This window comes from Pleurodeles waltl, chromosome 3_1 (genome assembly GCF_031143425.1).
Source record: "Pleurodeles waltl isolate 20211129_DDA chromosome 3_1, aPleWal1.hap1.20221129, whole genome shotgun sequence".
NCBI lineage: Eukaryota > Metazoa > Chordata > Amphibia > Caudata > Salamandridae > Pleurodeles > Pleurodeles waltl.
Window position 1 is genome coordinate 14,159,970 of NC_090440.1, and position 20,592 is coordinate 14,180,561.

Consider the following 20,592-nt stretch of genomic DNA (forward strand, 5'->3'; position numbering starts at 1 on the left):
TCCTAGTTCAGCCTAAGCTGCTTTGCCATAGCTACCTCCATCAGCCTAAGCTGCTAGAACCCCTCCAATCTACTAATAAGGGATAACTGGACCTGGCACAGGGTGTAAGTACCTCTGGTACCCACTACAAGCCAGGCCAGCCTCCTACAGCCACGCCCTTCAGGTGGCCGTTTTTTCCACTCTACATCTTTGGAGAATGAGACTGATGGAACGGTTACCCTTCCGTTTCTGTCCGAAGTGCCATTCCAAATTGCCTCTGACCGATCAACACCAGGTCCACAGAGGATTGTGAGGCCTGCCAGTCCTTCTGTTTAAAAAAAGACTACGCGACAGAAGAGCTTGTAGAAGAGCTACAGAGGCAGGAAATTGAACAGATGTCCTAGATACCGAAAAGGTCGGACATCACTGCAAACATGGAGCAGGAAATCCAGGAGGCCTCAGCTGCCGAGGAGACGACTGCATTCTCATACAAGATTGTAATTCCGATACCGAAGTCACACTGGAGATACACGAAGTCCCCTGGGTCAACAAACCATGAATTAATCACCTGCCAGCCCCCACCCCCAGGAGGCCTCAGCTGCCGAGGAGACGACTGCATTCTCATCCAAGATCGTGACTCCGAAACCGAAGTCACACTGGAGATACACGAAGTCCCCTGGGTCAACAAACCATGAGTAAATCACCCCTCACCCCCAGGGAGGCCTCAGCTGCTGAGGAGACCACTGCATTCTCCATACAAGATCGTGACTCCAAAACTGAAGTCACACTGGAGATACACGAAGTCCCCTGGGTCAACAAACCATGATTAAATCACCTGCCAGCCCCCACCCCCAGGAGGCGTCAGCTGGCGAGGAGACGACTGCATTCTCATCCAAGATCGTGACTCTGAAACCGAAGTCACACTGAAGATGCAGGAAGTCCCCTGGGTCAACAAACCATGAGTAAATCCCCCCCCCCCCCCCCCCCCCTACTAATAACATACCACCTTGGAAGCCAAAACTCTCAAGCCGCCACTGCATTCCAGCCATGGCAGGCATTAAAAAACCTTTTCGGACGTCCTGCCCTCTGGCTTGGCACCAAAACTTAACCCCAAAAAATGTTGCTTCTACTCAAAGCCGAAAGCCATCCATCTTGGCACAGAAACCTTCCACCTCTATTTGATTGACTCTCTCTGCACCAAAAAGACCACTTGCCTCAGCTCAGACTACTTTGGCACTGAAACGGTCCGCTTGTGGAACCGAAAAAACATGTCCAGAACCGAAATTGTTACTAGAGCCGATCCTCCATAGAATGAAGCAGCCGCTCCAACGCAAGCCATCTCACCTCCATATCCACTTGAAAACAGGAAGGGTGTTGGTAAAAACTGTCATCTCCACACCTTCTAAAAGACAGCTTTCATTTGAGGAGGTTTTAGACAATTCTACACCTCCAGTCAAGCAGTGGAGGACAGATGTGGACATACAAGAGGCGCACCAACCCTCTTCATCTCCTCCACTGACCCCCCCCCCCCCACCCCCCCCCCCCCATGCCTCCACCACGTTCTGTCTCCACAACAATTGCATAGTGATCCCTTGGAGTTTTCACCACAAGTGTCGCCGCATTTCCCATACAGGATACTGGAGGTGACTTTGACCAGTTGCACACCGATCCCCTTGAGGATCTAGCGCTGCCTTCAAGCAGTGACTTATTTCGGCTCCTCTCGGAACACTAAACAGCTGTAGGAGGGCGCCTTCAGCCCTTTTATCATATCGTATTATCTAACATGGTTATTTTCTGGAGCCCAGTTACACACCGCCAGATATTCCACCTTGTACTCCGTCTCTCACAAGATCACATCACCCTACTTAAACAGGATGCCTAATCACTGCTTGCAAAAGGGGCATTGGAGCAGGTTCCTATTCAGCATCAAGGGGCATGGTTTTTAAAAAATAAAAAATTATTTTAATCCCCAAGAAGGATGGCTCCCTAAGACCCATTCTGGCTCAGATTTTAAATCATTACATACCAGAGTATTTTCACATGGTCACTCTTCAGGATGTTACCCCTGCTTCAGAAAGGCGATTTCCTATACGCGCTAGATCTAAACGACGCCTACTTTCATATTCCTATTCACCCGCTCATTGCAAGTTTCTCAGGTTAGTCGAAGAAGACCAGCACTATCAATTCAAGGTGGTGCCATTCAGGATCACCGCAGCACCAAGAGTGTTCAGTGTCTTGCGGTGGTAGCACATCACCTCTGCAGACAAGATCTGTGTGCACCCATACCTAGGGGGCTAGCTTATCCGAGCCAGCTCTCACAATCGGTGTCTCACCCATATTCAAACCACAATAGACTTGCTTCACTGGTTAGGGTTCACTATCAATTTTCAGAAATCTCACCCCACTCCAGATACAGCCTTACCTTGGGGCTGTAATCAATACATAGCTTGGCATAGCTTATCCAAGTCCACAAAGAATTCAGAATTTTCAAGTTCAAAGTCTTTACTTTCGCACCAATATATGGGTTTCGGTGAAGGTAACAATGAAACTTCTGGGAATGATGGCCTCCTGCATTGCCGTAGTACCACACGCATGACTTCACAAGCGCCCGTTGCAGGAATGTCTTGCTACGTCAATGGTCTCAGGCACAGGGTCACTTGGAGGATCTAGTGTTGGTAGACAACTACACCTTTCACTCTTTGCAACAGTGGAACGAAACCAACCTTTAGATGAAAGGGTGTTATCCTGGACCCTGTTCCATGGGACACCCTTGTTGCAGCGGTCTTGCCTTGCATAGACAATTTGGCATTGGGCTTCCCTATAAGGAGTCCCAGCAACCCTTAGTGCAGGAGGCTGTCATGGTGCACACCTATGGTGTGACACCCTATACTGAGTCCAGGCAACCCTTAGTGCAGGAGGCTGGCTCAGTGTATGCTGCACACTTATGGTGTGGCACCCTATACGGAATCCAGCCAAGCCTTCATGCGCGAAGATGTCTCAGTTTATGGTGTACACCTATGGTGTGCCACCCTATACTGAGTCCAGGCAACCCTTAGTGTAGGAGACTGGCTCAATTTATGGTGTACACCTACGGTGTGACACCCTATACTGAGTCCAGGCACTCCTTAGAGATAGGGTTTAGGTGTCCAGATAGCAGAAGCTCTCTAGGGGTAGCTAGGACGAGCAGCTAAAGCTTATCCAGGAGGAATGTAAAGCACTTGCAATTCCTAAAGGACCCTGAGTACCATGTACTAGGGACTTACATGGTTGCACCAGTATGCCAATTGTGGGGTGTAAATGTTACTAAGCAACTGCATTTAGAGGAGACCGCACACCCTGGGGTCCTGCCTAGCAGGATCCCAGTGTATTAGTCTAAACACATTGAGCTTAGGCAAAAAGTGGGGGCAACTATGCTAGAAAGATGCTGCTTTCCTACATATACTTCTTTAAGGTTGCATCTAGCAGCTATTGCGTATTTCCAGAACAAAGTTCTTCTCTTTTCAGAATCACTGTTGTCAACACTTTTATGGAAGAGCTTAAAAGGTGATACCACCAAGATCACCTCCAGTGTCTTCCTGGAATCTTAATGTGGTACTCACTAGCCTTATGGCGGACTGCCTTCTTAACCATTTTCCCAAATACATAAAAACAGTGGTTCTTTGTACCAATCCAAAATTTCTACCAAAAATAATGTGTTTCATCTCAGGCTATTGATTTGCCAGTTTTCTTTTCACAACCTGAACCTGTTGCTGAAAGAGCCATCCACACGTTAGACGTGAAGAAAACTCTTATGTTTTCTATTGATAGAGAAAAACATTTAGAAGGACTAAACAGCTGTTTGTTGCTTTCTCTCCACCTAATAAAGGCAACCCTGTTACTAGAGCAAGTAAAGCAAGAATGAGTGTAAAATGTACACAAACTTCTTAGAACCTAAGAGACCACTGCCTGTTGCCCCTAGAGCGCATTCAGCACACAAAGGTGCATATGTGGCTTTTCTAGGTAACATACCCATAGCTTACATCTGCCAGGCAGCGCCATGGTCAACACCTCACACAGTCACCAAACACTACTGTGTGGATGTTTTAGCACACCAACAAGCTAATGTGGGTCAGGCAGTGCTACATACTGTTTCAAAACACCAACACCCACGTTAGCCACCACTCATGAGGAGGCACTGCTTTATAATCCACGCAGAGCCACACGTGCCATCAAACAGAATGTTACTTGTCTAGTAAGCATTTGTCATATAGTGCTGTAGATTCACATATGCCCACCACCTCCATTGACACCTGTGGTTGTTGCAGTGGTCTAATGTTTTACACATATGGTCAGCATATATTGCACCTGCTTGCAGTACTCCATTCAGAACCTCCTGCAGAAAAACAGTCTGGAGGAAGAGTCCAGGACCGTGCGCATTACCAGCAAGAGGCGTTGCTGCACGCGTTACTCAAGACTATTTCAAACAAAAACAACTTGTAACCCCTCAGACCCAGCACTAGATACGCCAAGTATGCAGAGCATGTGAATCTACAGCATATGCCACGAACAGATACTTACTGGGTAAGTAACATTTTTCCTTCTCCAATGTCTGTCATACACCTACCCAAAATGTACTAGACTGGGGTGCATTTGCTTTCTTTGATTAGTGGAGTTGTCAGATGGACCTCCGATTTCCTCAGTCTTACCTGATGAATAAGCTGTTGAACTGATAGCTTCTTGGAAGATGTTTGCTTACTACTTATCTAGTTTTTCGATTACCATTACATAGACTGTGCACATAAGCGCAGAGAAAACTAATTGTCCTCCTGAACCAGGCATCATAGAGCTTTACCCATCTCCTCCTTATTGTAAAAATTTGGCAACCAACTTGCCCCAGCGGGCTTCTTCAGCTGTTTCCCAGTGCATTGAGCAGGAGGCTCCCTTGGAGTCTCTTGGCTTTGAGCTCTAGAGACAGTCTCCTTGAGCAGGACACAGCAGACAGTCTTTTTTGCTGGCCACCAGGTGCAGCCTCTGCTGGTTACTCTGTGCAGCAGGGCAATCTTTCTGTCCTTCCAGGTCATTTGACATCTGAGTTTGGGGTCCTAGAGTGCCCTCTTCATGCTTGGAAAGTACCCCCAGGTCAAGATTAGTTTGGTAACTAATAGACTACAAGGTTGCCTCCCACCTGGTGATCCCTTCCTGTGGAGTATGGCACTTTCCCATCCCAGGATGCACCATTCTGCCCCCTCTGAAGATGGCACCCACGCCGGAAAAGAGGCACCTCAGAGTTATACACCCATGGAGAAACCGATATGGCAAGTGGTGTTTCCTCTCTGCCTGCAAGTCTGTCTAAAGAATGGGGCAGCCCTCCATCCTAGTATTACACATTTACCCTTCAAAGGTGGCTTCCCCCTTGAAGCCTACCTTCTGGGGCCAACACCTTTGTGGCTTTCTGCAGGACACCTCCACCTGAACTCCCTCATTGTTTCCCTTTCTTAGTTAACACGTCCATTCAGGAGAGCGGACTGCTGTCTCTTGGAACAGGTTGCATGTGTGCCCGGGAAAGCACAGGAGTTTTAAAGACAGTGACCGCTTTTTAAAAGCAGCACACTACAGTAAGTTAGACTAACTTCGACCTGATACTAAAGTCCAACGATGTAACGAGGAGTTTGATATCTAGAAGTGCCTGCTTTGGTCGCCATGTTGAGGATTCCGCACGACTAAGGTCAGCGTGTAATCCTACACTCGCCTTTTAGGTGTAAAAACTGCAGTTTGGAATTTTCACTGTCCGAACATGTAACCTACATGCCCTGCCCGTGTCATATGCTGCACCCGCCTTAGGGCTCGGTTGGCCTGCCTGAGGGGTGATTTACAAAGTGGATGCTTTGCCGTTGCTTTCAATGGCAAATTTGGACCACCAGTCCACTCTGTGGCTACCAGTCCCAGCCCGCCCTGCGGCTACCAGTCCCAGCCCGCCCTGCGGAAAAACCTCCCGGGTGGCACAACCAGCACTACTGACCGATGGAGTTCCGAAGACTGCTCTTGCTCAGGCTTGTTCTGCTTCAAGTGGAACTCTGTAATCCTTTATGCTTTTCCGTCGATACCACTTCTGCCTTGAGTTCTCGAAGATCCGAACCTAGCACGCCAAGGTCATCTTAGTGGCTCTGTTAGGCACAGCGAGTATAGAATCCATAACCCCTAGTGTGGAGCTTGTGTCCTCCGGTCAGGCCGCCCCTCCAGGAAGATCTTCTATTGCACATCAGGATTCTGCCCCTGGTAATTCAGTCTCCACTTTCAAGCTCTGAGATTGAGTGGAACTGCTGAGCACCTGAGACCTTTTTCAGGAGGTGTTTAATCTCATTTGGGCAGCCTACGTCCCTCTGCAAAAACTGTATATGCTTGTTGTTGGGAGAAATTTGTGGCTTGGTGCAGTATTTGCCAGACCCCCTTTTTGTTTTTGTCATCCGCCTGATAAGGCTTTGTGCTCGGCACAGTTTAACAGTACCTCTCACAACATCCTCTGAGACGACACTCCTCGGTTTAACCCCAAGAGTACTGAGCTTAGGTTATACCAAAGAACACTGGGTGGATTCTCTTTAGAGGGGGGGACAGTGGGAGGGAGGGGGGGGGGAGGCAGGCCTGCAGAAAAGAACCATCTCCTCCTGAATTGTGCTTGGTATTTAGATTTGCTTCACACTGGCCAGAAAGCAGCCGCCGCAAGGACTGCTAGCGCAATCTACCAGGGCCAAAGCTGCAACCACTTCATGGCAGTTAGTCCCCCTCCTGGATTTTAACCAGTTAGCTTTGTGCATTTCTCTCCATATGTTAATTATGAGTTTGGTTCGCTGAGAGGTCATTTTGCCCCCTCGGTTCTGCAGGACCTTTGTTTTGTGTCCATCCACAGACCCACTACTTAAAACTTTACCCCAACATACTGTTACTTGATAATACATTACATTGATTTAGAAGTATTTTGTAGAATGATAATGACCTAGTAGGTGGTAAGGTTAATTTTTATAGAGTATATTTAGCATTTGCATGGGATACACTGCAAAAATAAAGCTTTGTGGCACTGTCAAAACTGTTGCAGAATCGATAAGATGGCAACAAGAACTTGTGTTCAAATGGAGTTTTATGTTTTTTGTATTTTATAGAGAAGTATTTCTTGAGTATCTTATCCTGGCCCTTACCTGTTATAAGGGTTATTCTATAGTCCTAATGAGACCTCCACACACTCGCTGTCTTGGAATCCAAGATCTTCTAATAAATTTGGTGTTGAGTTGGGCATCACAACTCCCATCTTACAACGCTGCCTAAATGTGGCTAGATTTTAATACTTTTCTAAATACTTAATGTGTGATAATATTGAAGGGAAATTGGGGTTTTCATGCAATCTTATTTTTTCTATTCCATTCCTATCTGGAGGGCTTTTCTCTGTAATCTTCTCATTGTTTGTCAGTTGTGCTGTCATCATGTTAGTCTGCTTTAAATTTCTGCTTGTTTGGTCTCTTGTCTTCTCTAAATGGTCTTGTGCCTTCTTTCACTGCTTCTCCATGGACAGAATTATGTATCGCACTTACAGAATGTAAGTACATCACTCTTGCTTCTCATTCCCTAGCAATGCCTTTCGACACGGACGGTGAAGCAAACTGCTGGACTCTTGTCCACTCTGGCCCAGATTAATGTCCATTTGTGCGCTGGAGTAGTGGTAATGTTCACTGCTGCTGCCTAAAGTGGTCAGTGCTTCACAATTGTATCCACAGGCCACTGCATTTTTGTGTGCATTGGAAGATGGCCGAATAGGAATTAAATTTGAGCCCTCAAACGCCTGGTGGCCAGGCAGTTGCATTCATGGCAACTGAAGACATTACTTTAGATTTGTGCTTCAAACCCGTGCATGGGGGTTGCTTTTGATGTGGACCCAGAGGCGTTAATTGACTGACCCGTATTAAGACTGAAGTATTTGTTGCATGTGTCATAGAGAACTGTTATGGGTTTGGTTGCTCTCGCCGTGTGGTTGAGCATTCATCATTTTGCGTTTTGTGGACACTTAAATATTTAATGTGAGAGCACTCATTTCCCAGGTGTCAATATTGTTATAAATTCTTGTTTGTACCAGCTCCTTTTATGTAATACTTGCAGAATCCGATACAGTTGCCTGTAACTGAAGCTGGTGATGTTTAATGTGGACTCTGCATGAATGTGGTGGTCTTGAGAGTTGACGGACCCTCACTCCCAGGCCCTTCCTACTCACACAGCCCGCCACACATCCGTCTGGCTTGGCTGTGTACCAGACCTTCAGCGGAGACTGGGTGAGGGTAGCAATAGAGTAACAATCTGTCCATACGGCTTATGCCACAAGCACTCCTATTATAATTTTCTATATGTGCCCAAATCATTGTATCGCCCTGATTAACAAAGTGTTTATTGTAGGTACTGAATGTTCTTCAGTTTAGATTTGAGGTTTAAAAAGTTTCTTTTTTTTTTTTTAAGAATAGGAAGGAAGCGGCAAGAAAGGGAAATTCTTATTTCCTCTACTGTGGTTTTGTGACCAGAAGACCAAACTTGAATTATGTGAAACGCTACATAGTTTAGTAATTGAGGGAACAGGCCTAAAGTAAGAAATACATTCAGAACATAGCCTGTAAGTTTCTCAGGTGAAGTTGAAAACGTGATGAAGGGTTAATTTGAGAGAGATGTAGGTTCTTGAAGGATCCAAATAACCCTTTGAAGAGATGGAACTTTCAACTAGTGTTCCAAAGTTTCCAGTCTTATGAAAATAAGAGGTGGCATAAAGATGTATTTAGTGTTGTGCCAGTGACCTAACTGGGCAGCGAGCACTAACGTGACCCTGAGGTGGGAGGGAGTTTTGGTCCCATCCCTCCATTTTGTATGTTATGTTGAATTTGGCCCAGTGGTCACGTGGGTCGCAGGTAATAGATAATGGGGGCTGGCAGGCGTGGTCAGAGCGGAGGAACCCACCCTTGGAGCCTCTTGCATACATATATTGTGGTGTTCGTGTCAGTTATTTAGCAGCGCATGATGCAGAGGCCGTGTCACCCTTTACAACACAAGCTATACACAATTTCATTTTTTCCCATCATGCAATACAAACTTAGCGATTTCAGATTCTGTGCTTGTAAACTATACCAGCCAAGGTTCCTGATCTTCATTCCACCCCCAAGTGCCAGACTGGAGCCAGATCATTTTTCAGTAGCTTCCTTGTGGACTGGTAAGGTGGCATTGTGTGGCACTGAGTCGACTCTGAACTGCACAGCCAATCTCTGCTACACCACACACAGCGCATGAGGGTTGGACCCAGTCGAAGTAAAGGACTTGGACCCATTCTCAAGCATTCCCTGACAAGGTACTGTTCCCTCCAAGTCATCAGGTAACTACATCAAAGAGGCAGCATATGAAACAGAAGCGTGACTCCTCCTTCCTGCTATTCAAGTCAGGATAGCTGCATAGATGTCAGGTTGCGCCTCAGTCCTGGTTCCCGACTGTGGAGCATATCACCCACACATTCCATTTGAACCAGATTTCCCAGGTGTAGGAAGCCAGCTCTGTATATACTATATCAAAATGAGAAAGTGTGCACAGAGTCCAGGGGTTCCTGAGAGGTTTAACAGAGGCTAAAGTAGATAATACTAACACACTTTTGTGGTAGTGTGGTCGAGCAGTTAGACTTATCAGAGGGTAGTGCAAAGCATTTGTTGTACACATAGTCAATAAATGAGGCACTCACTCAATGACTAACTCTAGGCCAATGTATTTGTATTAGAAAAATATATTGTTACTTTATTTCTAGCCCCAAAGGATCTTGTTGCAGGTAAGTACATTTGCAAATAAGTATCGAACATATGTATCTATAGCACTTTGATTAGATTTGGCGAAAAACGGTTTATAGGCAAGTAGCACTCAACTTTTAAAAGTTGACAGTGCAATTTTCAGAATAGACCCGTGGGGGAAAGTTAGTGCAGTTTTGAGGTAAGTACTTGACTTACCGTTCTAATCTCCGGTGGTTAGGATGTCCACTGGTCAGGGTTCATGATGATCCCAAACTTACACCACCTGTGGTTCCGAGAAGCCACAGACTGGACAAGAAGGGCAGAATTGTCTGGGGACCTGCTCTGGGCCAATGGACCACCTGGAATTTGGCCTATTGCTAACCCTATTGGTCCTTGTCCTCCAAACCAAGATGGAGGATTCTGCATGGAGGTGGGGTGCCCTGGGACAGTGTAACACGAGGCAGGAACCTTTGAGGCTCACTGCCAAGTTTTGCATTTCCTGCAGGGGGGGGGGGGGGCTATGAAGCACCTCCACTCAGAGCAGGCTTTGTTTCTGGGTTCAGAGCACAAAGGCCCTCACCCCATGGAGTCAAACGTTTCTGCTAAGGGGTCAGAACCGCCAGGTGTTACAGTTCCTGCAGGGGGTCAAACTCGTCCCTCAGTGGCAGGCTGGCACAAACCAGTCAGTCCTGCACTGAAGGATTGGGTAAAATAAAGGGGGCATCTCTAAGATGCCCTCTGTGCATTTTTTAATAAAGCCAGCACTGGCATCAGTGTGGGTTTATTATTCTGAGATGTTTGATACCAAAACTTCCCAGTGTTCAGTGTAGCCATTATGGAACTGCGGAGCTTGTTTTGACAAACTCCCAGACCATATACTTAATATGGCCACACTGTACTTAAAATGTCTAAGAATGTACTTAGACACTGTAGGGGCATATTGCTCAAGCAGCTATGCCCTCACCTGTGGTATAGTGCCCCATGCCTTAGGGCTGTAAGGCCTGCTAGAGGGGTGACTTACCTATGCCTCAGGCAGTATTGTGTGCATGGCATCCTTTCGGGGATGCCATGTCGACTTTGCCTTTTTCTCCCCACCAACACACACAATCTGCAATGGCAGTGTGCATGTGTTAGGTGAGGGGTACATTAGGGAGGCACAACACATGCTGCATCCCTTAGGGCCCTACCCTGGTCACAGGGCCCTTGGTACCACTGGTACCTTTTACAGGGGACTTATCTGTGGGCCAGGGGTGTGCCAATTGTGGAAACAATTATACATTTTTAAGTGCAAGAACACTGGTGCTGGGGCCTGGTTAGCCGTGTCCCAGCACACTTCAGTCGTCTGCATCAATATCAAACCAATAAGTGTTTTTGGGGGGAGGGGTGTAACTGCAACAAGGAGCCATTTTTCTGCACTGGGCTTTTGCCACTCTGCTCCTGGTGACCCACCTTACTTTCTCCAACGCCCTATACCTTTAAGTTTAGTGGTGTAGGCGTCAACAAGCATTCCCTTCTGTCTCTCCAGGTGGAATCCAAGCTTAGAGAATGTTCTCAGCCAGGCTCTCTCTCCTCAGTCAATGGTAGTTTCCTCTTGGGACACTTAATATCGTTTAGGGGACGTGGTCTGTGAGATTCTCGGTGGTCTGTGATCTTGCACATAGTCCTTGAGTAACACTGCTTCAGTCTGGCACAGATTATGCAGGATAGCCACGATGTAGTGGTGCCACATGCTGAACACCACTGGGTGCCTGAGCAGTGCAGTTGGTACCAGCGTGGTGCTCAGAATGGGATCCACAGGCTATCCGAGTGATCTTCAGGTGCCACTAATGGACCAGTCATTTGACAGCATCAATCTCTTCAGGGGAAAGGCAGAGACTGCCTTTGAGAAGCTCCAAGAGAAGAGCCACAGTGAGCACCATTGACCGTTCTGCACATGTGCAACAGTGTCCTGAACAGTATTGCCACTTTCCAGACTTCCGAAGAGGTCTGGCAAAAAGGCAATGCGGACGTCGACAACATACCACTAAACGTTTTTGGTGCCGGAGGTCTGGGTGACAAGGTTCAGGTCCTTAGTGACAACATCCTGCTTAGTCCCCTGATCCTCCTGCCTCCAGGCAGGATAAGGTAGGCACAGCATCACGTCTGGCAGATGGGTGTCAGTTCAGCAAGGATGTTTTACCATTTCTGTGCATCGGACACCCATTGCACTGACACCAGAGCAAGTGTCTGAGGATCATTTGCTCATCTTGCAGCAGGAAGTTTAGAACCTTTTAGAGAAAGGAGCCAGCAAGAGAATCATGGCATAGGAAAATATGAACTGAATGTTACTCCTGTTATTTCCTGGTACAGAAGAAGAATTGAGGGCTTCACCCCAATTTAAAGCTTCACCCTTCTTGTTTCTCGAAGGACAAGTTCCGGATGCTCACACTGGACCATGTTCTATCTGACTTGGGTCCAGGCAGCTGGGTGATGGCATGGGATTTGCAGAGCACTGATTTTTCTCGTGCCTGTCCTGCAGTCCCACAGGTGGTACCTATGGTTCTAGGTGAGACAAGCATTTCACTTTTCTGTGCTTCACCAGCTCCCCTTTGGGGATCTTGGATCTGACACCTCAATCAGTACATTATCTCAGAGCATTTCCACATGGTCACTCTAAAAAGACGTCATTCCCCTGCTACAGAAACAAGACTACATGACAGCATTAGATTTAAAAGATGCTTATTTCCTCATTCCCATTGCTCCAGCACATCGCAAATTTCTAAGATTTGCAATAGCAGGACAAACAATATCAGTTCAAGGTATTTCCCTTTGGAGTAACCGCAGCACCAAGGGTATTCACCAAATGCCTTGCAGTGGTTGCATCATACCTCAGAAGGCAAAATATACATGTCTTTCCCTATCTGGACGACTGGCTCATAAAAGCCAGCACAATTCAAACCTGTCAACAGCACACACAGTGGACACCCTACGCAACCAGGGATTCACAATCGATTACCAAAAATCACATTTACAGCCAGCACAAATGCAACCATATCTGGGAGCAATTCTGGGCACATCAACATTAGCGTACTCAAACACACCTAGAATTTTAACTTTTCACAATCTTATATCTCAACTACAGTACAACCACACTTACACACTGAGGTTCATCACAAAACTCTTGGCAATGATGGCATCATGCATAGCAATAGTACCCAGTGCACACCTAAACATGAGACCCCTGCAGCAGTCTCTCGCAACAATGGTTTCAAGCACACCGTCAACTTCAGAATCTTATGGTGTTGGACCGCCAAACTTTCCACACTGCAATGGTGGAATCACACCAACTTATTAAAAGGGCTTCCATTTCAGGACCATAATCACAACTGATGCATCAATGACCGTTTTGGGAGCCCTCCAACAACCTCACCATACAAGAGGAATAGAACTCCATTCAACAAACTATCACTTAAGCCATTTGGAATTACTAGCAGTGTTTCTAGCATGCAAAGCTTTTCAACCACAGATCACATGCAGAACAGTGTTGATAAGGACAGACATGACCACAGTGTATTATCTACAAAAACAGGAGGGGAGACACTCTTCTCCGTTCTAGCACAGACAATTTGGAAATGGGCAGTTCAGTCACATTCAACTACTAGCGGAGTATAACCCAGGGATAAACAACTAGTGCACCTAGAGAGCAGGACGCAGCAACAAATACACGAATGGGAGATTCACCCACAAGTGATTCAACAATACTTCCTAATGTGGGAACCCCACACAGAGACCTCTTTGCCTCAAGCGAAAACGCAAAATGCCCAAACTTCGCATCCAGATACCCACACCCTCAATCCAAGGGCAGTGCTCTATGGATCAATTGGTCAGGGATATTTGCTTACGCTTTTCCGCCTCTCCCACAAATTCCATTTCTGATCAACAAGATCTCACACCTCCCTCACTATGATACTCCCAGCTCCCACGTGGGCGCGTCAACACTGGTACAGAACACTGGTGGATCTGTTTGTAGTACCACATTGCAAGCTTCCAAACAGACCAGACCTTTAGACTCAGAACAAAGGTCAAATCAGGATCCCAATCCCAGTGTGCTCAACCTGGTGATTTTGGCTCCTAAGGTCATAGTTTGGTTATCTACAGCTTCCATCTGACTTTAGGAAGCGCACAAACTTACAACTAGACAGTGTTATGCAGCTAAATGGAAACGTTTTGTATATTACTGTCAACCCAAAAACATTCCCTTTAAAGCATCAGTACAGGATATTGTCTGTTATTTGCTGCAGTTATAAAAAGCAAATCTTGCATATTCCTCTATTAAAATCCATTTAGCAGCAATAGCTGCTTACCTCCAAAACAGACAGCATACTTCTTTGCTTAGGATTCCTGTTATTAACGCTTTCATGGAAGGCCTTAAAATAATTATTCCACCTAGAACTCCACCAGCCTGGAATCTTAACATCGTACTCACAAGACTTATGGGCCCACCATTTGACCCCATGCATTCTTGCCCTCTACAGTTTATCATGGAAGGTTGCTTTCTTAGTAGCAATTACTTCGTTAAGAGTTAATGAAATTCAAACATTTGCTTTAGAAGAACCTTTCTTTCAAATTCACAGAAATAAAATAGCCCTTAGGACAAACCCAAAATTCCTACCTAAAGTAGTTTAACCATTTCATATCAATCAGTGGAATTGCCAGTCTTCTTTCCACAGCCAGATTGAGTTGATGAAAGAGCTCTTCTCACCCTTGATGTTAAAAGGGCTCTCCTGCATTATATAGATAGAACAGAAGATTTCAGAAAATCTAAACAACTTTGTGGCTTTTCAACAACCTCAAAAGGGTATCCTATTTCCAAACAAGGATTAGCCAGATGGATAGTAAAATGTAATCAGAATTGCTGTCTTAAGGCTAAAAGACAGTTATTAACTCCTAAAGCACATTCTACTAGGAAGAAAGGAGCGTCAGTGGCATTCTTTGGGAATATACCAATGGCAAGCATATGTAAAGCAGCCATATGGTCCACACCACACACGTTTACTAAACACTACTGTATGGATGTGGTCTCTCGCCAACAAGCAAATGTTGGTCAAGCAGTGCTTAAAACACAATTTCAGACTACTCCAACTCTTACAGGCTAGCCACCCCTTATTCTGGGAGGGGGACTCCTTTACAGTCTATGCACAGCATGTGTATCTGCAGCTACACATGCCACTGAACGCAAAATGTCACTTACCAAGTGTACAGCTGTCCGTGGCATGTAGTGTTGCAGATTCACGTGCACCCTCCCTCCTCCCTGGATACCTGTAGCCGTTTTGGTACTTTAGGTAAGTATGTACATATACATTTCTACACTCTGTCACCCTCCTGCAGGAAAACAATCTAACAAAGGACTTGATGCCCATGCACACTATCACCAAGGGGAAGAGTCATTCAATCTCGTGACTAAAACCTTCTTTGAAGAAAAACTTGTAACACTCAGAGCCCAACACTAGATGGCAGACTTATACAAAGCATGTGAATCTGCAGTACTACATGCCATGAACAGATCTGTACTGGGTAAGTAACATTTTCCTTATGTTCTGCTTTTGATTAATCCACTGGAGTATGGGATGGGCTTGCTATTCTCTTCAGTTCTTAGGACTATTGAAGAGGATCCCCTGGAAAGGAAGGATAAGTAACTTAACTCTAATCCTAGTTCTCTTCCAGAGGAATTCTCCTCAGTCATAAGCAACCCGCCCTCCTCCCCCAGACACATCTTACTTAGAGCAGTGTATAATTAATTCAGTTATTCTTTGTTACCATAAAAAGTACTGACCTGTCACCCAACAGCCTAGGGCATGATGGGACACAGGCGGTCCTGGAGGCCTTAGAGCCACGTTGCCAATAGTGTCCTGTTGTGCTTTTAAATGCAGCCTATTGGCTAATAATACCTTTGAGTTCCTTTTTAGTTTTCATGTTAATAAAAGCTGTGGTTTTGCACCGTTTTGTTCTTACAGAAATGTTAGTCCAGTAAGAGGATTATTAAAATCTAATGAAAGTGCCATTTTAGCCTTTGCTATAGGGTGTATAGATGTGTATATAAATAATGCTTTATATATTTTTTTTTTCACCGTCTCTAGTGGGTTAACTCAAGTAACTAACTCGTGCCCTAAGGGAACTATAACTCTGCAAAATTGTCAGCTTTTCAAAGTGAATACTGTTACTTGCCTGTAAACTGTTTTATTTGCCAAACCTAAAAGTACATTTGATACATAACTAATACATACTTACAACTGTACTTACCTGCAACGAGAATCTTTTGGTTCTAGAAACAAAGTAACAAATATATTTTTCCTATACAAATACATTGGCCTGGAGTTATTCATTGAGTGTGTGCCTCACTTCTGGACTGTGTACAACAAATGATTGGCGGCACCCTCTGATAAGGCTAACTGCTCGACCACACTACCACAAAGGAACATTAGTGTTATCTACTTTAGCCTCTGTTAAGCCTACAGGGAACCCCTGGATTCTGTACACACTATACCTCATTTTGAGATAGTATATACAGTCCGCTTCTACAGAGAATTCTTCAGAAAAGATGTTACTTTTTCATTCTGAGCCTTCTAATCTAAGGCATTAAAATGTAACCACTTAAACCTTCATATGTCAGGTGTGAATTCCAGCAGGGTTGACTCCTCTCTAGTTCATTAGCCTTCATTTAATATAAACCCAGTGATACTGTAATTATGCTGCTGTGTACTGACTTAAAAGCCTCCAGCCATAGTGATGTACAAAGAAGGCGTTATCTTATTTTTAATCCTTATTTCTGGCGGTGGCTTCTGGTCATGCAGTCTAGAGCGATGCTAATTGTGTGAAGATCCTTAGGTGTATTCACTGTGCTGTATCTTTTTCACCAGTGCTGTTTTCCGCTGTCGTGCGATTGGTTCCAAGGTGTGAACCTGGCTGCCCGGTGCTGTGATGGTTCTCGTTTGGTCTTGTGGAGTCCAGAGGATTGGTTTTAGGTGGTCTGAGCCTACCAAGATGGTGTTAGGACTTCAGTCACAATATAATGTTCTTTTTCTGTATCCTTAGCCAAGCTCGGTCCATGGGCGGGCACTCCGAACCTACACATACAGTCCCTCGTGAGTTCCAGCTGGACCTGGATGAGATTGAGAATGACACCGGTGCAGTGAGATGTGAGATGCCGGTTCTCGTGCAGCACAAACTGGATGAGATCTTTGAACCAGTCATGATCCCTGAACCCAAGTAAGTTCTTCATTTGCAAAAATGGCCTTTGGGCTGCTCCCATCTTTTCACAGTGTAGGAGGCTGGACTGGCTTGTAGTGAGTACCAAGGGGTACTTGCACCTTGCACCAGGCCCAGTTATCCCTTATTAGTGTATAGGGTGTCTAGCAGCTTAGGCTGATAGATAATGGTAGCTTAGCAAAGCAGCTCAGGCTGAACTAGGAGACGTGTGAAGCTACTACAGTACCACTTAGTGTCATATGCACAATATCATAAGAAAACACAATACACAGTTATACTAAAAATAAAGGTACTTTATTTTTATGACAATATGCCAAAGTATCTTAGAGTGTACCCTCAGTGAGAGGATAGGAAATATACACAAGATATATATACACAATAGCAAAAATATGCAGTATAGTCTTAGAAAACAGTGCAAACAATGTATAGTTACAATAGGATGCAATGGGGAAACATAGGGATAGGGGCAACACAAACCATATACTCCAAAAGTGGAATGTGAACCACGAATGGACCCCAAACCTATGTGACCTTGTAGAGGGTCGCTGGGACTATTAGAAAATAGTGAGAGTTAGAAAAATAACCCTCCCCAAGACCCTGAAAAGTGAGTGCAAAGTGCACCAAAGTTCCCCTAAGGACAAAATAGTCGTGTTAGAGGGAAAATGCAAGGAAAACACAAATCAGCAATGCAACAACGATGGATTCCTGACTGAGGGTACCTGTGGAACAAGGGGACCAAGTCCAAAAGTCACAAGCAGCTCGGAGATGGGCAGATGCCCAAGAAATGCCAGCGGTTGGTGCAAAGAAGCTCTTACTAGGCTGAAGAACTGTGAATACTGCAGGAACGACAAGAGCTAGAGACTTCCCCTTTGGAGGATGGATCCCCCACGCCTTGGAGAGTCGTGCAGAAGTGTTTTCCCGCCGGATGGACGCCAACAAGCCTTGCTACACGCAAATCGTGCGTTTGGCGTTTTTGGACGCTGCTGGGGCCCAGGAGGGACCAGGAGGTCGCAAATTGAACCTGCAGAGAGAGGGGACGTCGAGCAAGACAAAGAGCCCTCACTGAAGCAGGTAGCACCCGGAGAAGTGCCAGAAACAGGCACTACGAGGATGCGTGAAACGGTGCTCGCCGAAGTTGCACAAAGGAGTCCCACGTCGCCGGAGACCAACTTAGAAAGTCGTGCAATGCAGGTTAGAGTGCCGTGGACCCAGGCTTGGCTGTGCACACAGGATTTCCGCCGGAAGTGCACAGGGGCCGGAGAAGTTTGCAAAGTCGCGGTTCCCAGCAATGCAGCCCAGCGAGGTGAGGCAAGGACTTACCTCCACCAAACTTGGGCTGAAGAGTCACTGGACTGTGGGGGTCACTTGGACGGTGTCGCTGGATTCGAGGGACCTCGCTCGTCGTGCTGAGAGGAGACCCAAGGGACCGGAGATGCAGCTTTTTGGTGCCTGCGGTTGCAGGGGGAAGATTCCGTCGACCCACGGGAGATTTCTTCGGAGCTTCTGGTGCAGAGAGGAGGCAGGCTACCCCCACAGCATGCACAAGCAGGAAAACAGTCGAGAAGGCGGCAGGATCAGCGTTACAGAGTTGCAGTAGTCGTCTTTGCTACTATGTTGCAGGTTTGCAGGCTTCCAGCGCGGTCAGCGGTCGATTCCTTATCAGAAGGTGAAGAGGGAGATGCAGAGGAACTCGGCTGAGCTCATGCATTCGTTATCTAAAGTTGAGACAGAGACCCTAAATAGCCAGAAAAGAGGGTTTGGCTACCTAGGAGAGAGGAAAGGCTACTAACACCTGAAGGAGCCTGTCACAAGGAGTCTCTGACGTCACCTGGTGGCACTGGCCACTCAGAGCAGTCCAGTGTGCCAGCAGCACCTCTGTTTCCAAGATGGCAGAGGTCTGGAGCACACTGGAGGAGCTCTGGACACCTCCCAGGGGAGGTGCAGGTCAGGGGAGTGGTCACTCCCCTTTCCTTTGTCCAGTTTCGCGCCAGAGCAGGGGCTAAGGGGTCCCTGAACCGGTGTAGACTGGCTTATGCAGAATTGGGCACCTCTGTGCCCAACAAAGCATTTCCAGAGGCTGGGGGAGGCTACTCCTCCCCTGCCTTCACACCATTTTCCAAAGGGAGAGGGTGTCACACCCTCTCTCAGAGGAAGTTCTTTGTTCTGCCATCCTGGGCCAGGCCTGGCTGGACCCCAGGAGGGCAGCTGCCTGTCTGAGGGGTTGGCAGCAGCAGCAGCTGCAGAGAAACCCCAGGAAGGGCAGTCTGGCAGTACCAGGGTCTGTGCTACAGACCACTGGGATTATGGAATTGTACCAACAATGCCAGGATGGCATAGAGGGGGCAATTCCCTGATCATAGACATGTTACATGGCCATATTCGGAGTTACCATGGTGAAGCTACATATAGGTAGTGACCTATATGTAGTGCACGCGTGTAAGGGTGTCCCCGCACTCACAAAGTTCAGTGAATTGGCTCTGAACAATGTGGGGGCACCTTGGCTAGTGCCAGGGTGCCCTCACACTAAGTAACTTTGCACCTAACCTTTACCAGGTAAAGGTTAGACATATAGGTGACTTATAAGTTACTTAAGTGCAGTGTAAAATGGCTGTGAAATAACGTGGACGTTATTTCACTCAGGCTGCAGTGGCAGGCCTGTGTAAGAATTGTCAGAGCTCCTTATGGGTGGCAAAAGAAATGCTGCAGCCCATAGGGATCTCCTGGAACCCCAATACCCTGGGTACCTCAGTACCATATACTAGGGGATTATAAGGGTGTTCCAGTAAGCCAATGTAAATTGGTAAAAATGGTCACTAGCCTGTCAGTGACAATTTGGAAAGAAATGAGAGAGCATAACCACTGAGGTTCTGATTAGCAGAGCCTCAGTGAGACAGTTAGTCACTACACAGGTAACACATACAGGCACACTTATGAGCACTGGGGCCCTGGGTTACCAGGGTCCCAGTGACACATACAACTAAAACAACATATATACAGTGAAAAATGGGGGTAACATGCCAGGCAAGATGGTACTTTCCTACACACAGATCATGGTGGTTTTCTGGGTTTCTTTTTGCTTATTGTGGGGATTTCAGAGTATAGGAAGGAATTGTTGCCACACTTTGGAAAAACTGTTTTGAATCTGTACAAACCTGCAGAGTAACAAGCTTTACTCACTTCTTTCCTTGCTCCTCAGGATGCGTACAGTCTCCCCTCACTTTGATGACATGCACAGTAACACTGCTTCAACCATCAACTTTGTGATCTCGCAAGTAGCGAGTGGGGATATTAATGCCAGCATTCAGGCTTTGGCTCAGGTAAGGTGACTTGTATCATGTCCATGTCAGTGGTTGCACAAGTTGCCATGTTGTGCGGGTGATGAGTTGCACCTCGGCAGAGCTGCAGCGTCTGTGATGCTGGCTCTGTTCCGTATCACCCTGGTGACAAAGCCATGTGCACAGGGGCCATCTGACTCGCAACATGGGAAACTTGTCACATTTCTAATCTACCTGAACTGGAAGGAATGCAACTGACGTATTTCAAATGTATTGGTTCTTTAGGGAAGGGAGGATGATGGGGTAGTGGGAAGAAGGTATGG

At 46.3% G+C, this 20,592-nt stretch overlaps 1 protein-coding gene and 1 non-coding gene across 7 annotated transcripts in view; both read left to right on the forward strand.

Moving 5' to 3' along the window:
• Positions 1-20,592, forward strand: part of CKAP5 (cytoskeleton associated protein 5) — a 627,586-nt gene that overhangs the window by 472,034 nt on the left and 134,960 nt on the right. For all 6 annotated transcript variants that reach the window (XM_069221686.1, XM_069221689.1, XM_069221691.1 and 3 more), the window contains 2 exons: positions 16,821-16,994; positions 20,191-20,311. In XM_069221686.1, coding sequence (XP_069077787.1) covers positions 16,821-16,994; positions 20,191-20,311 — 295 coding nt within the window. The remainder of the gene's footprint in view (positions 1-16,820; positions 16,995-20,190; positions 20,312-20,592) is intronic.
• On the forward strand, positions 20,363-20,472 carry LOC138286300 (small nucleolar RNA SNORD67). Its single transcript, XR_011201953.1, has one exon. It is a non-coding gene; the product is annotated as a small nucleolar RNA SNORD67 (small nucleolar RNA).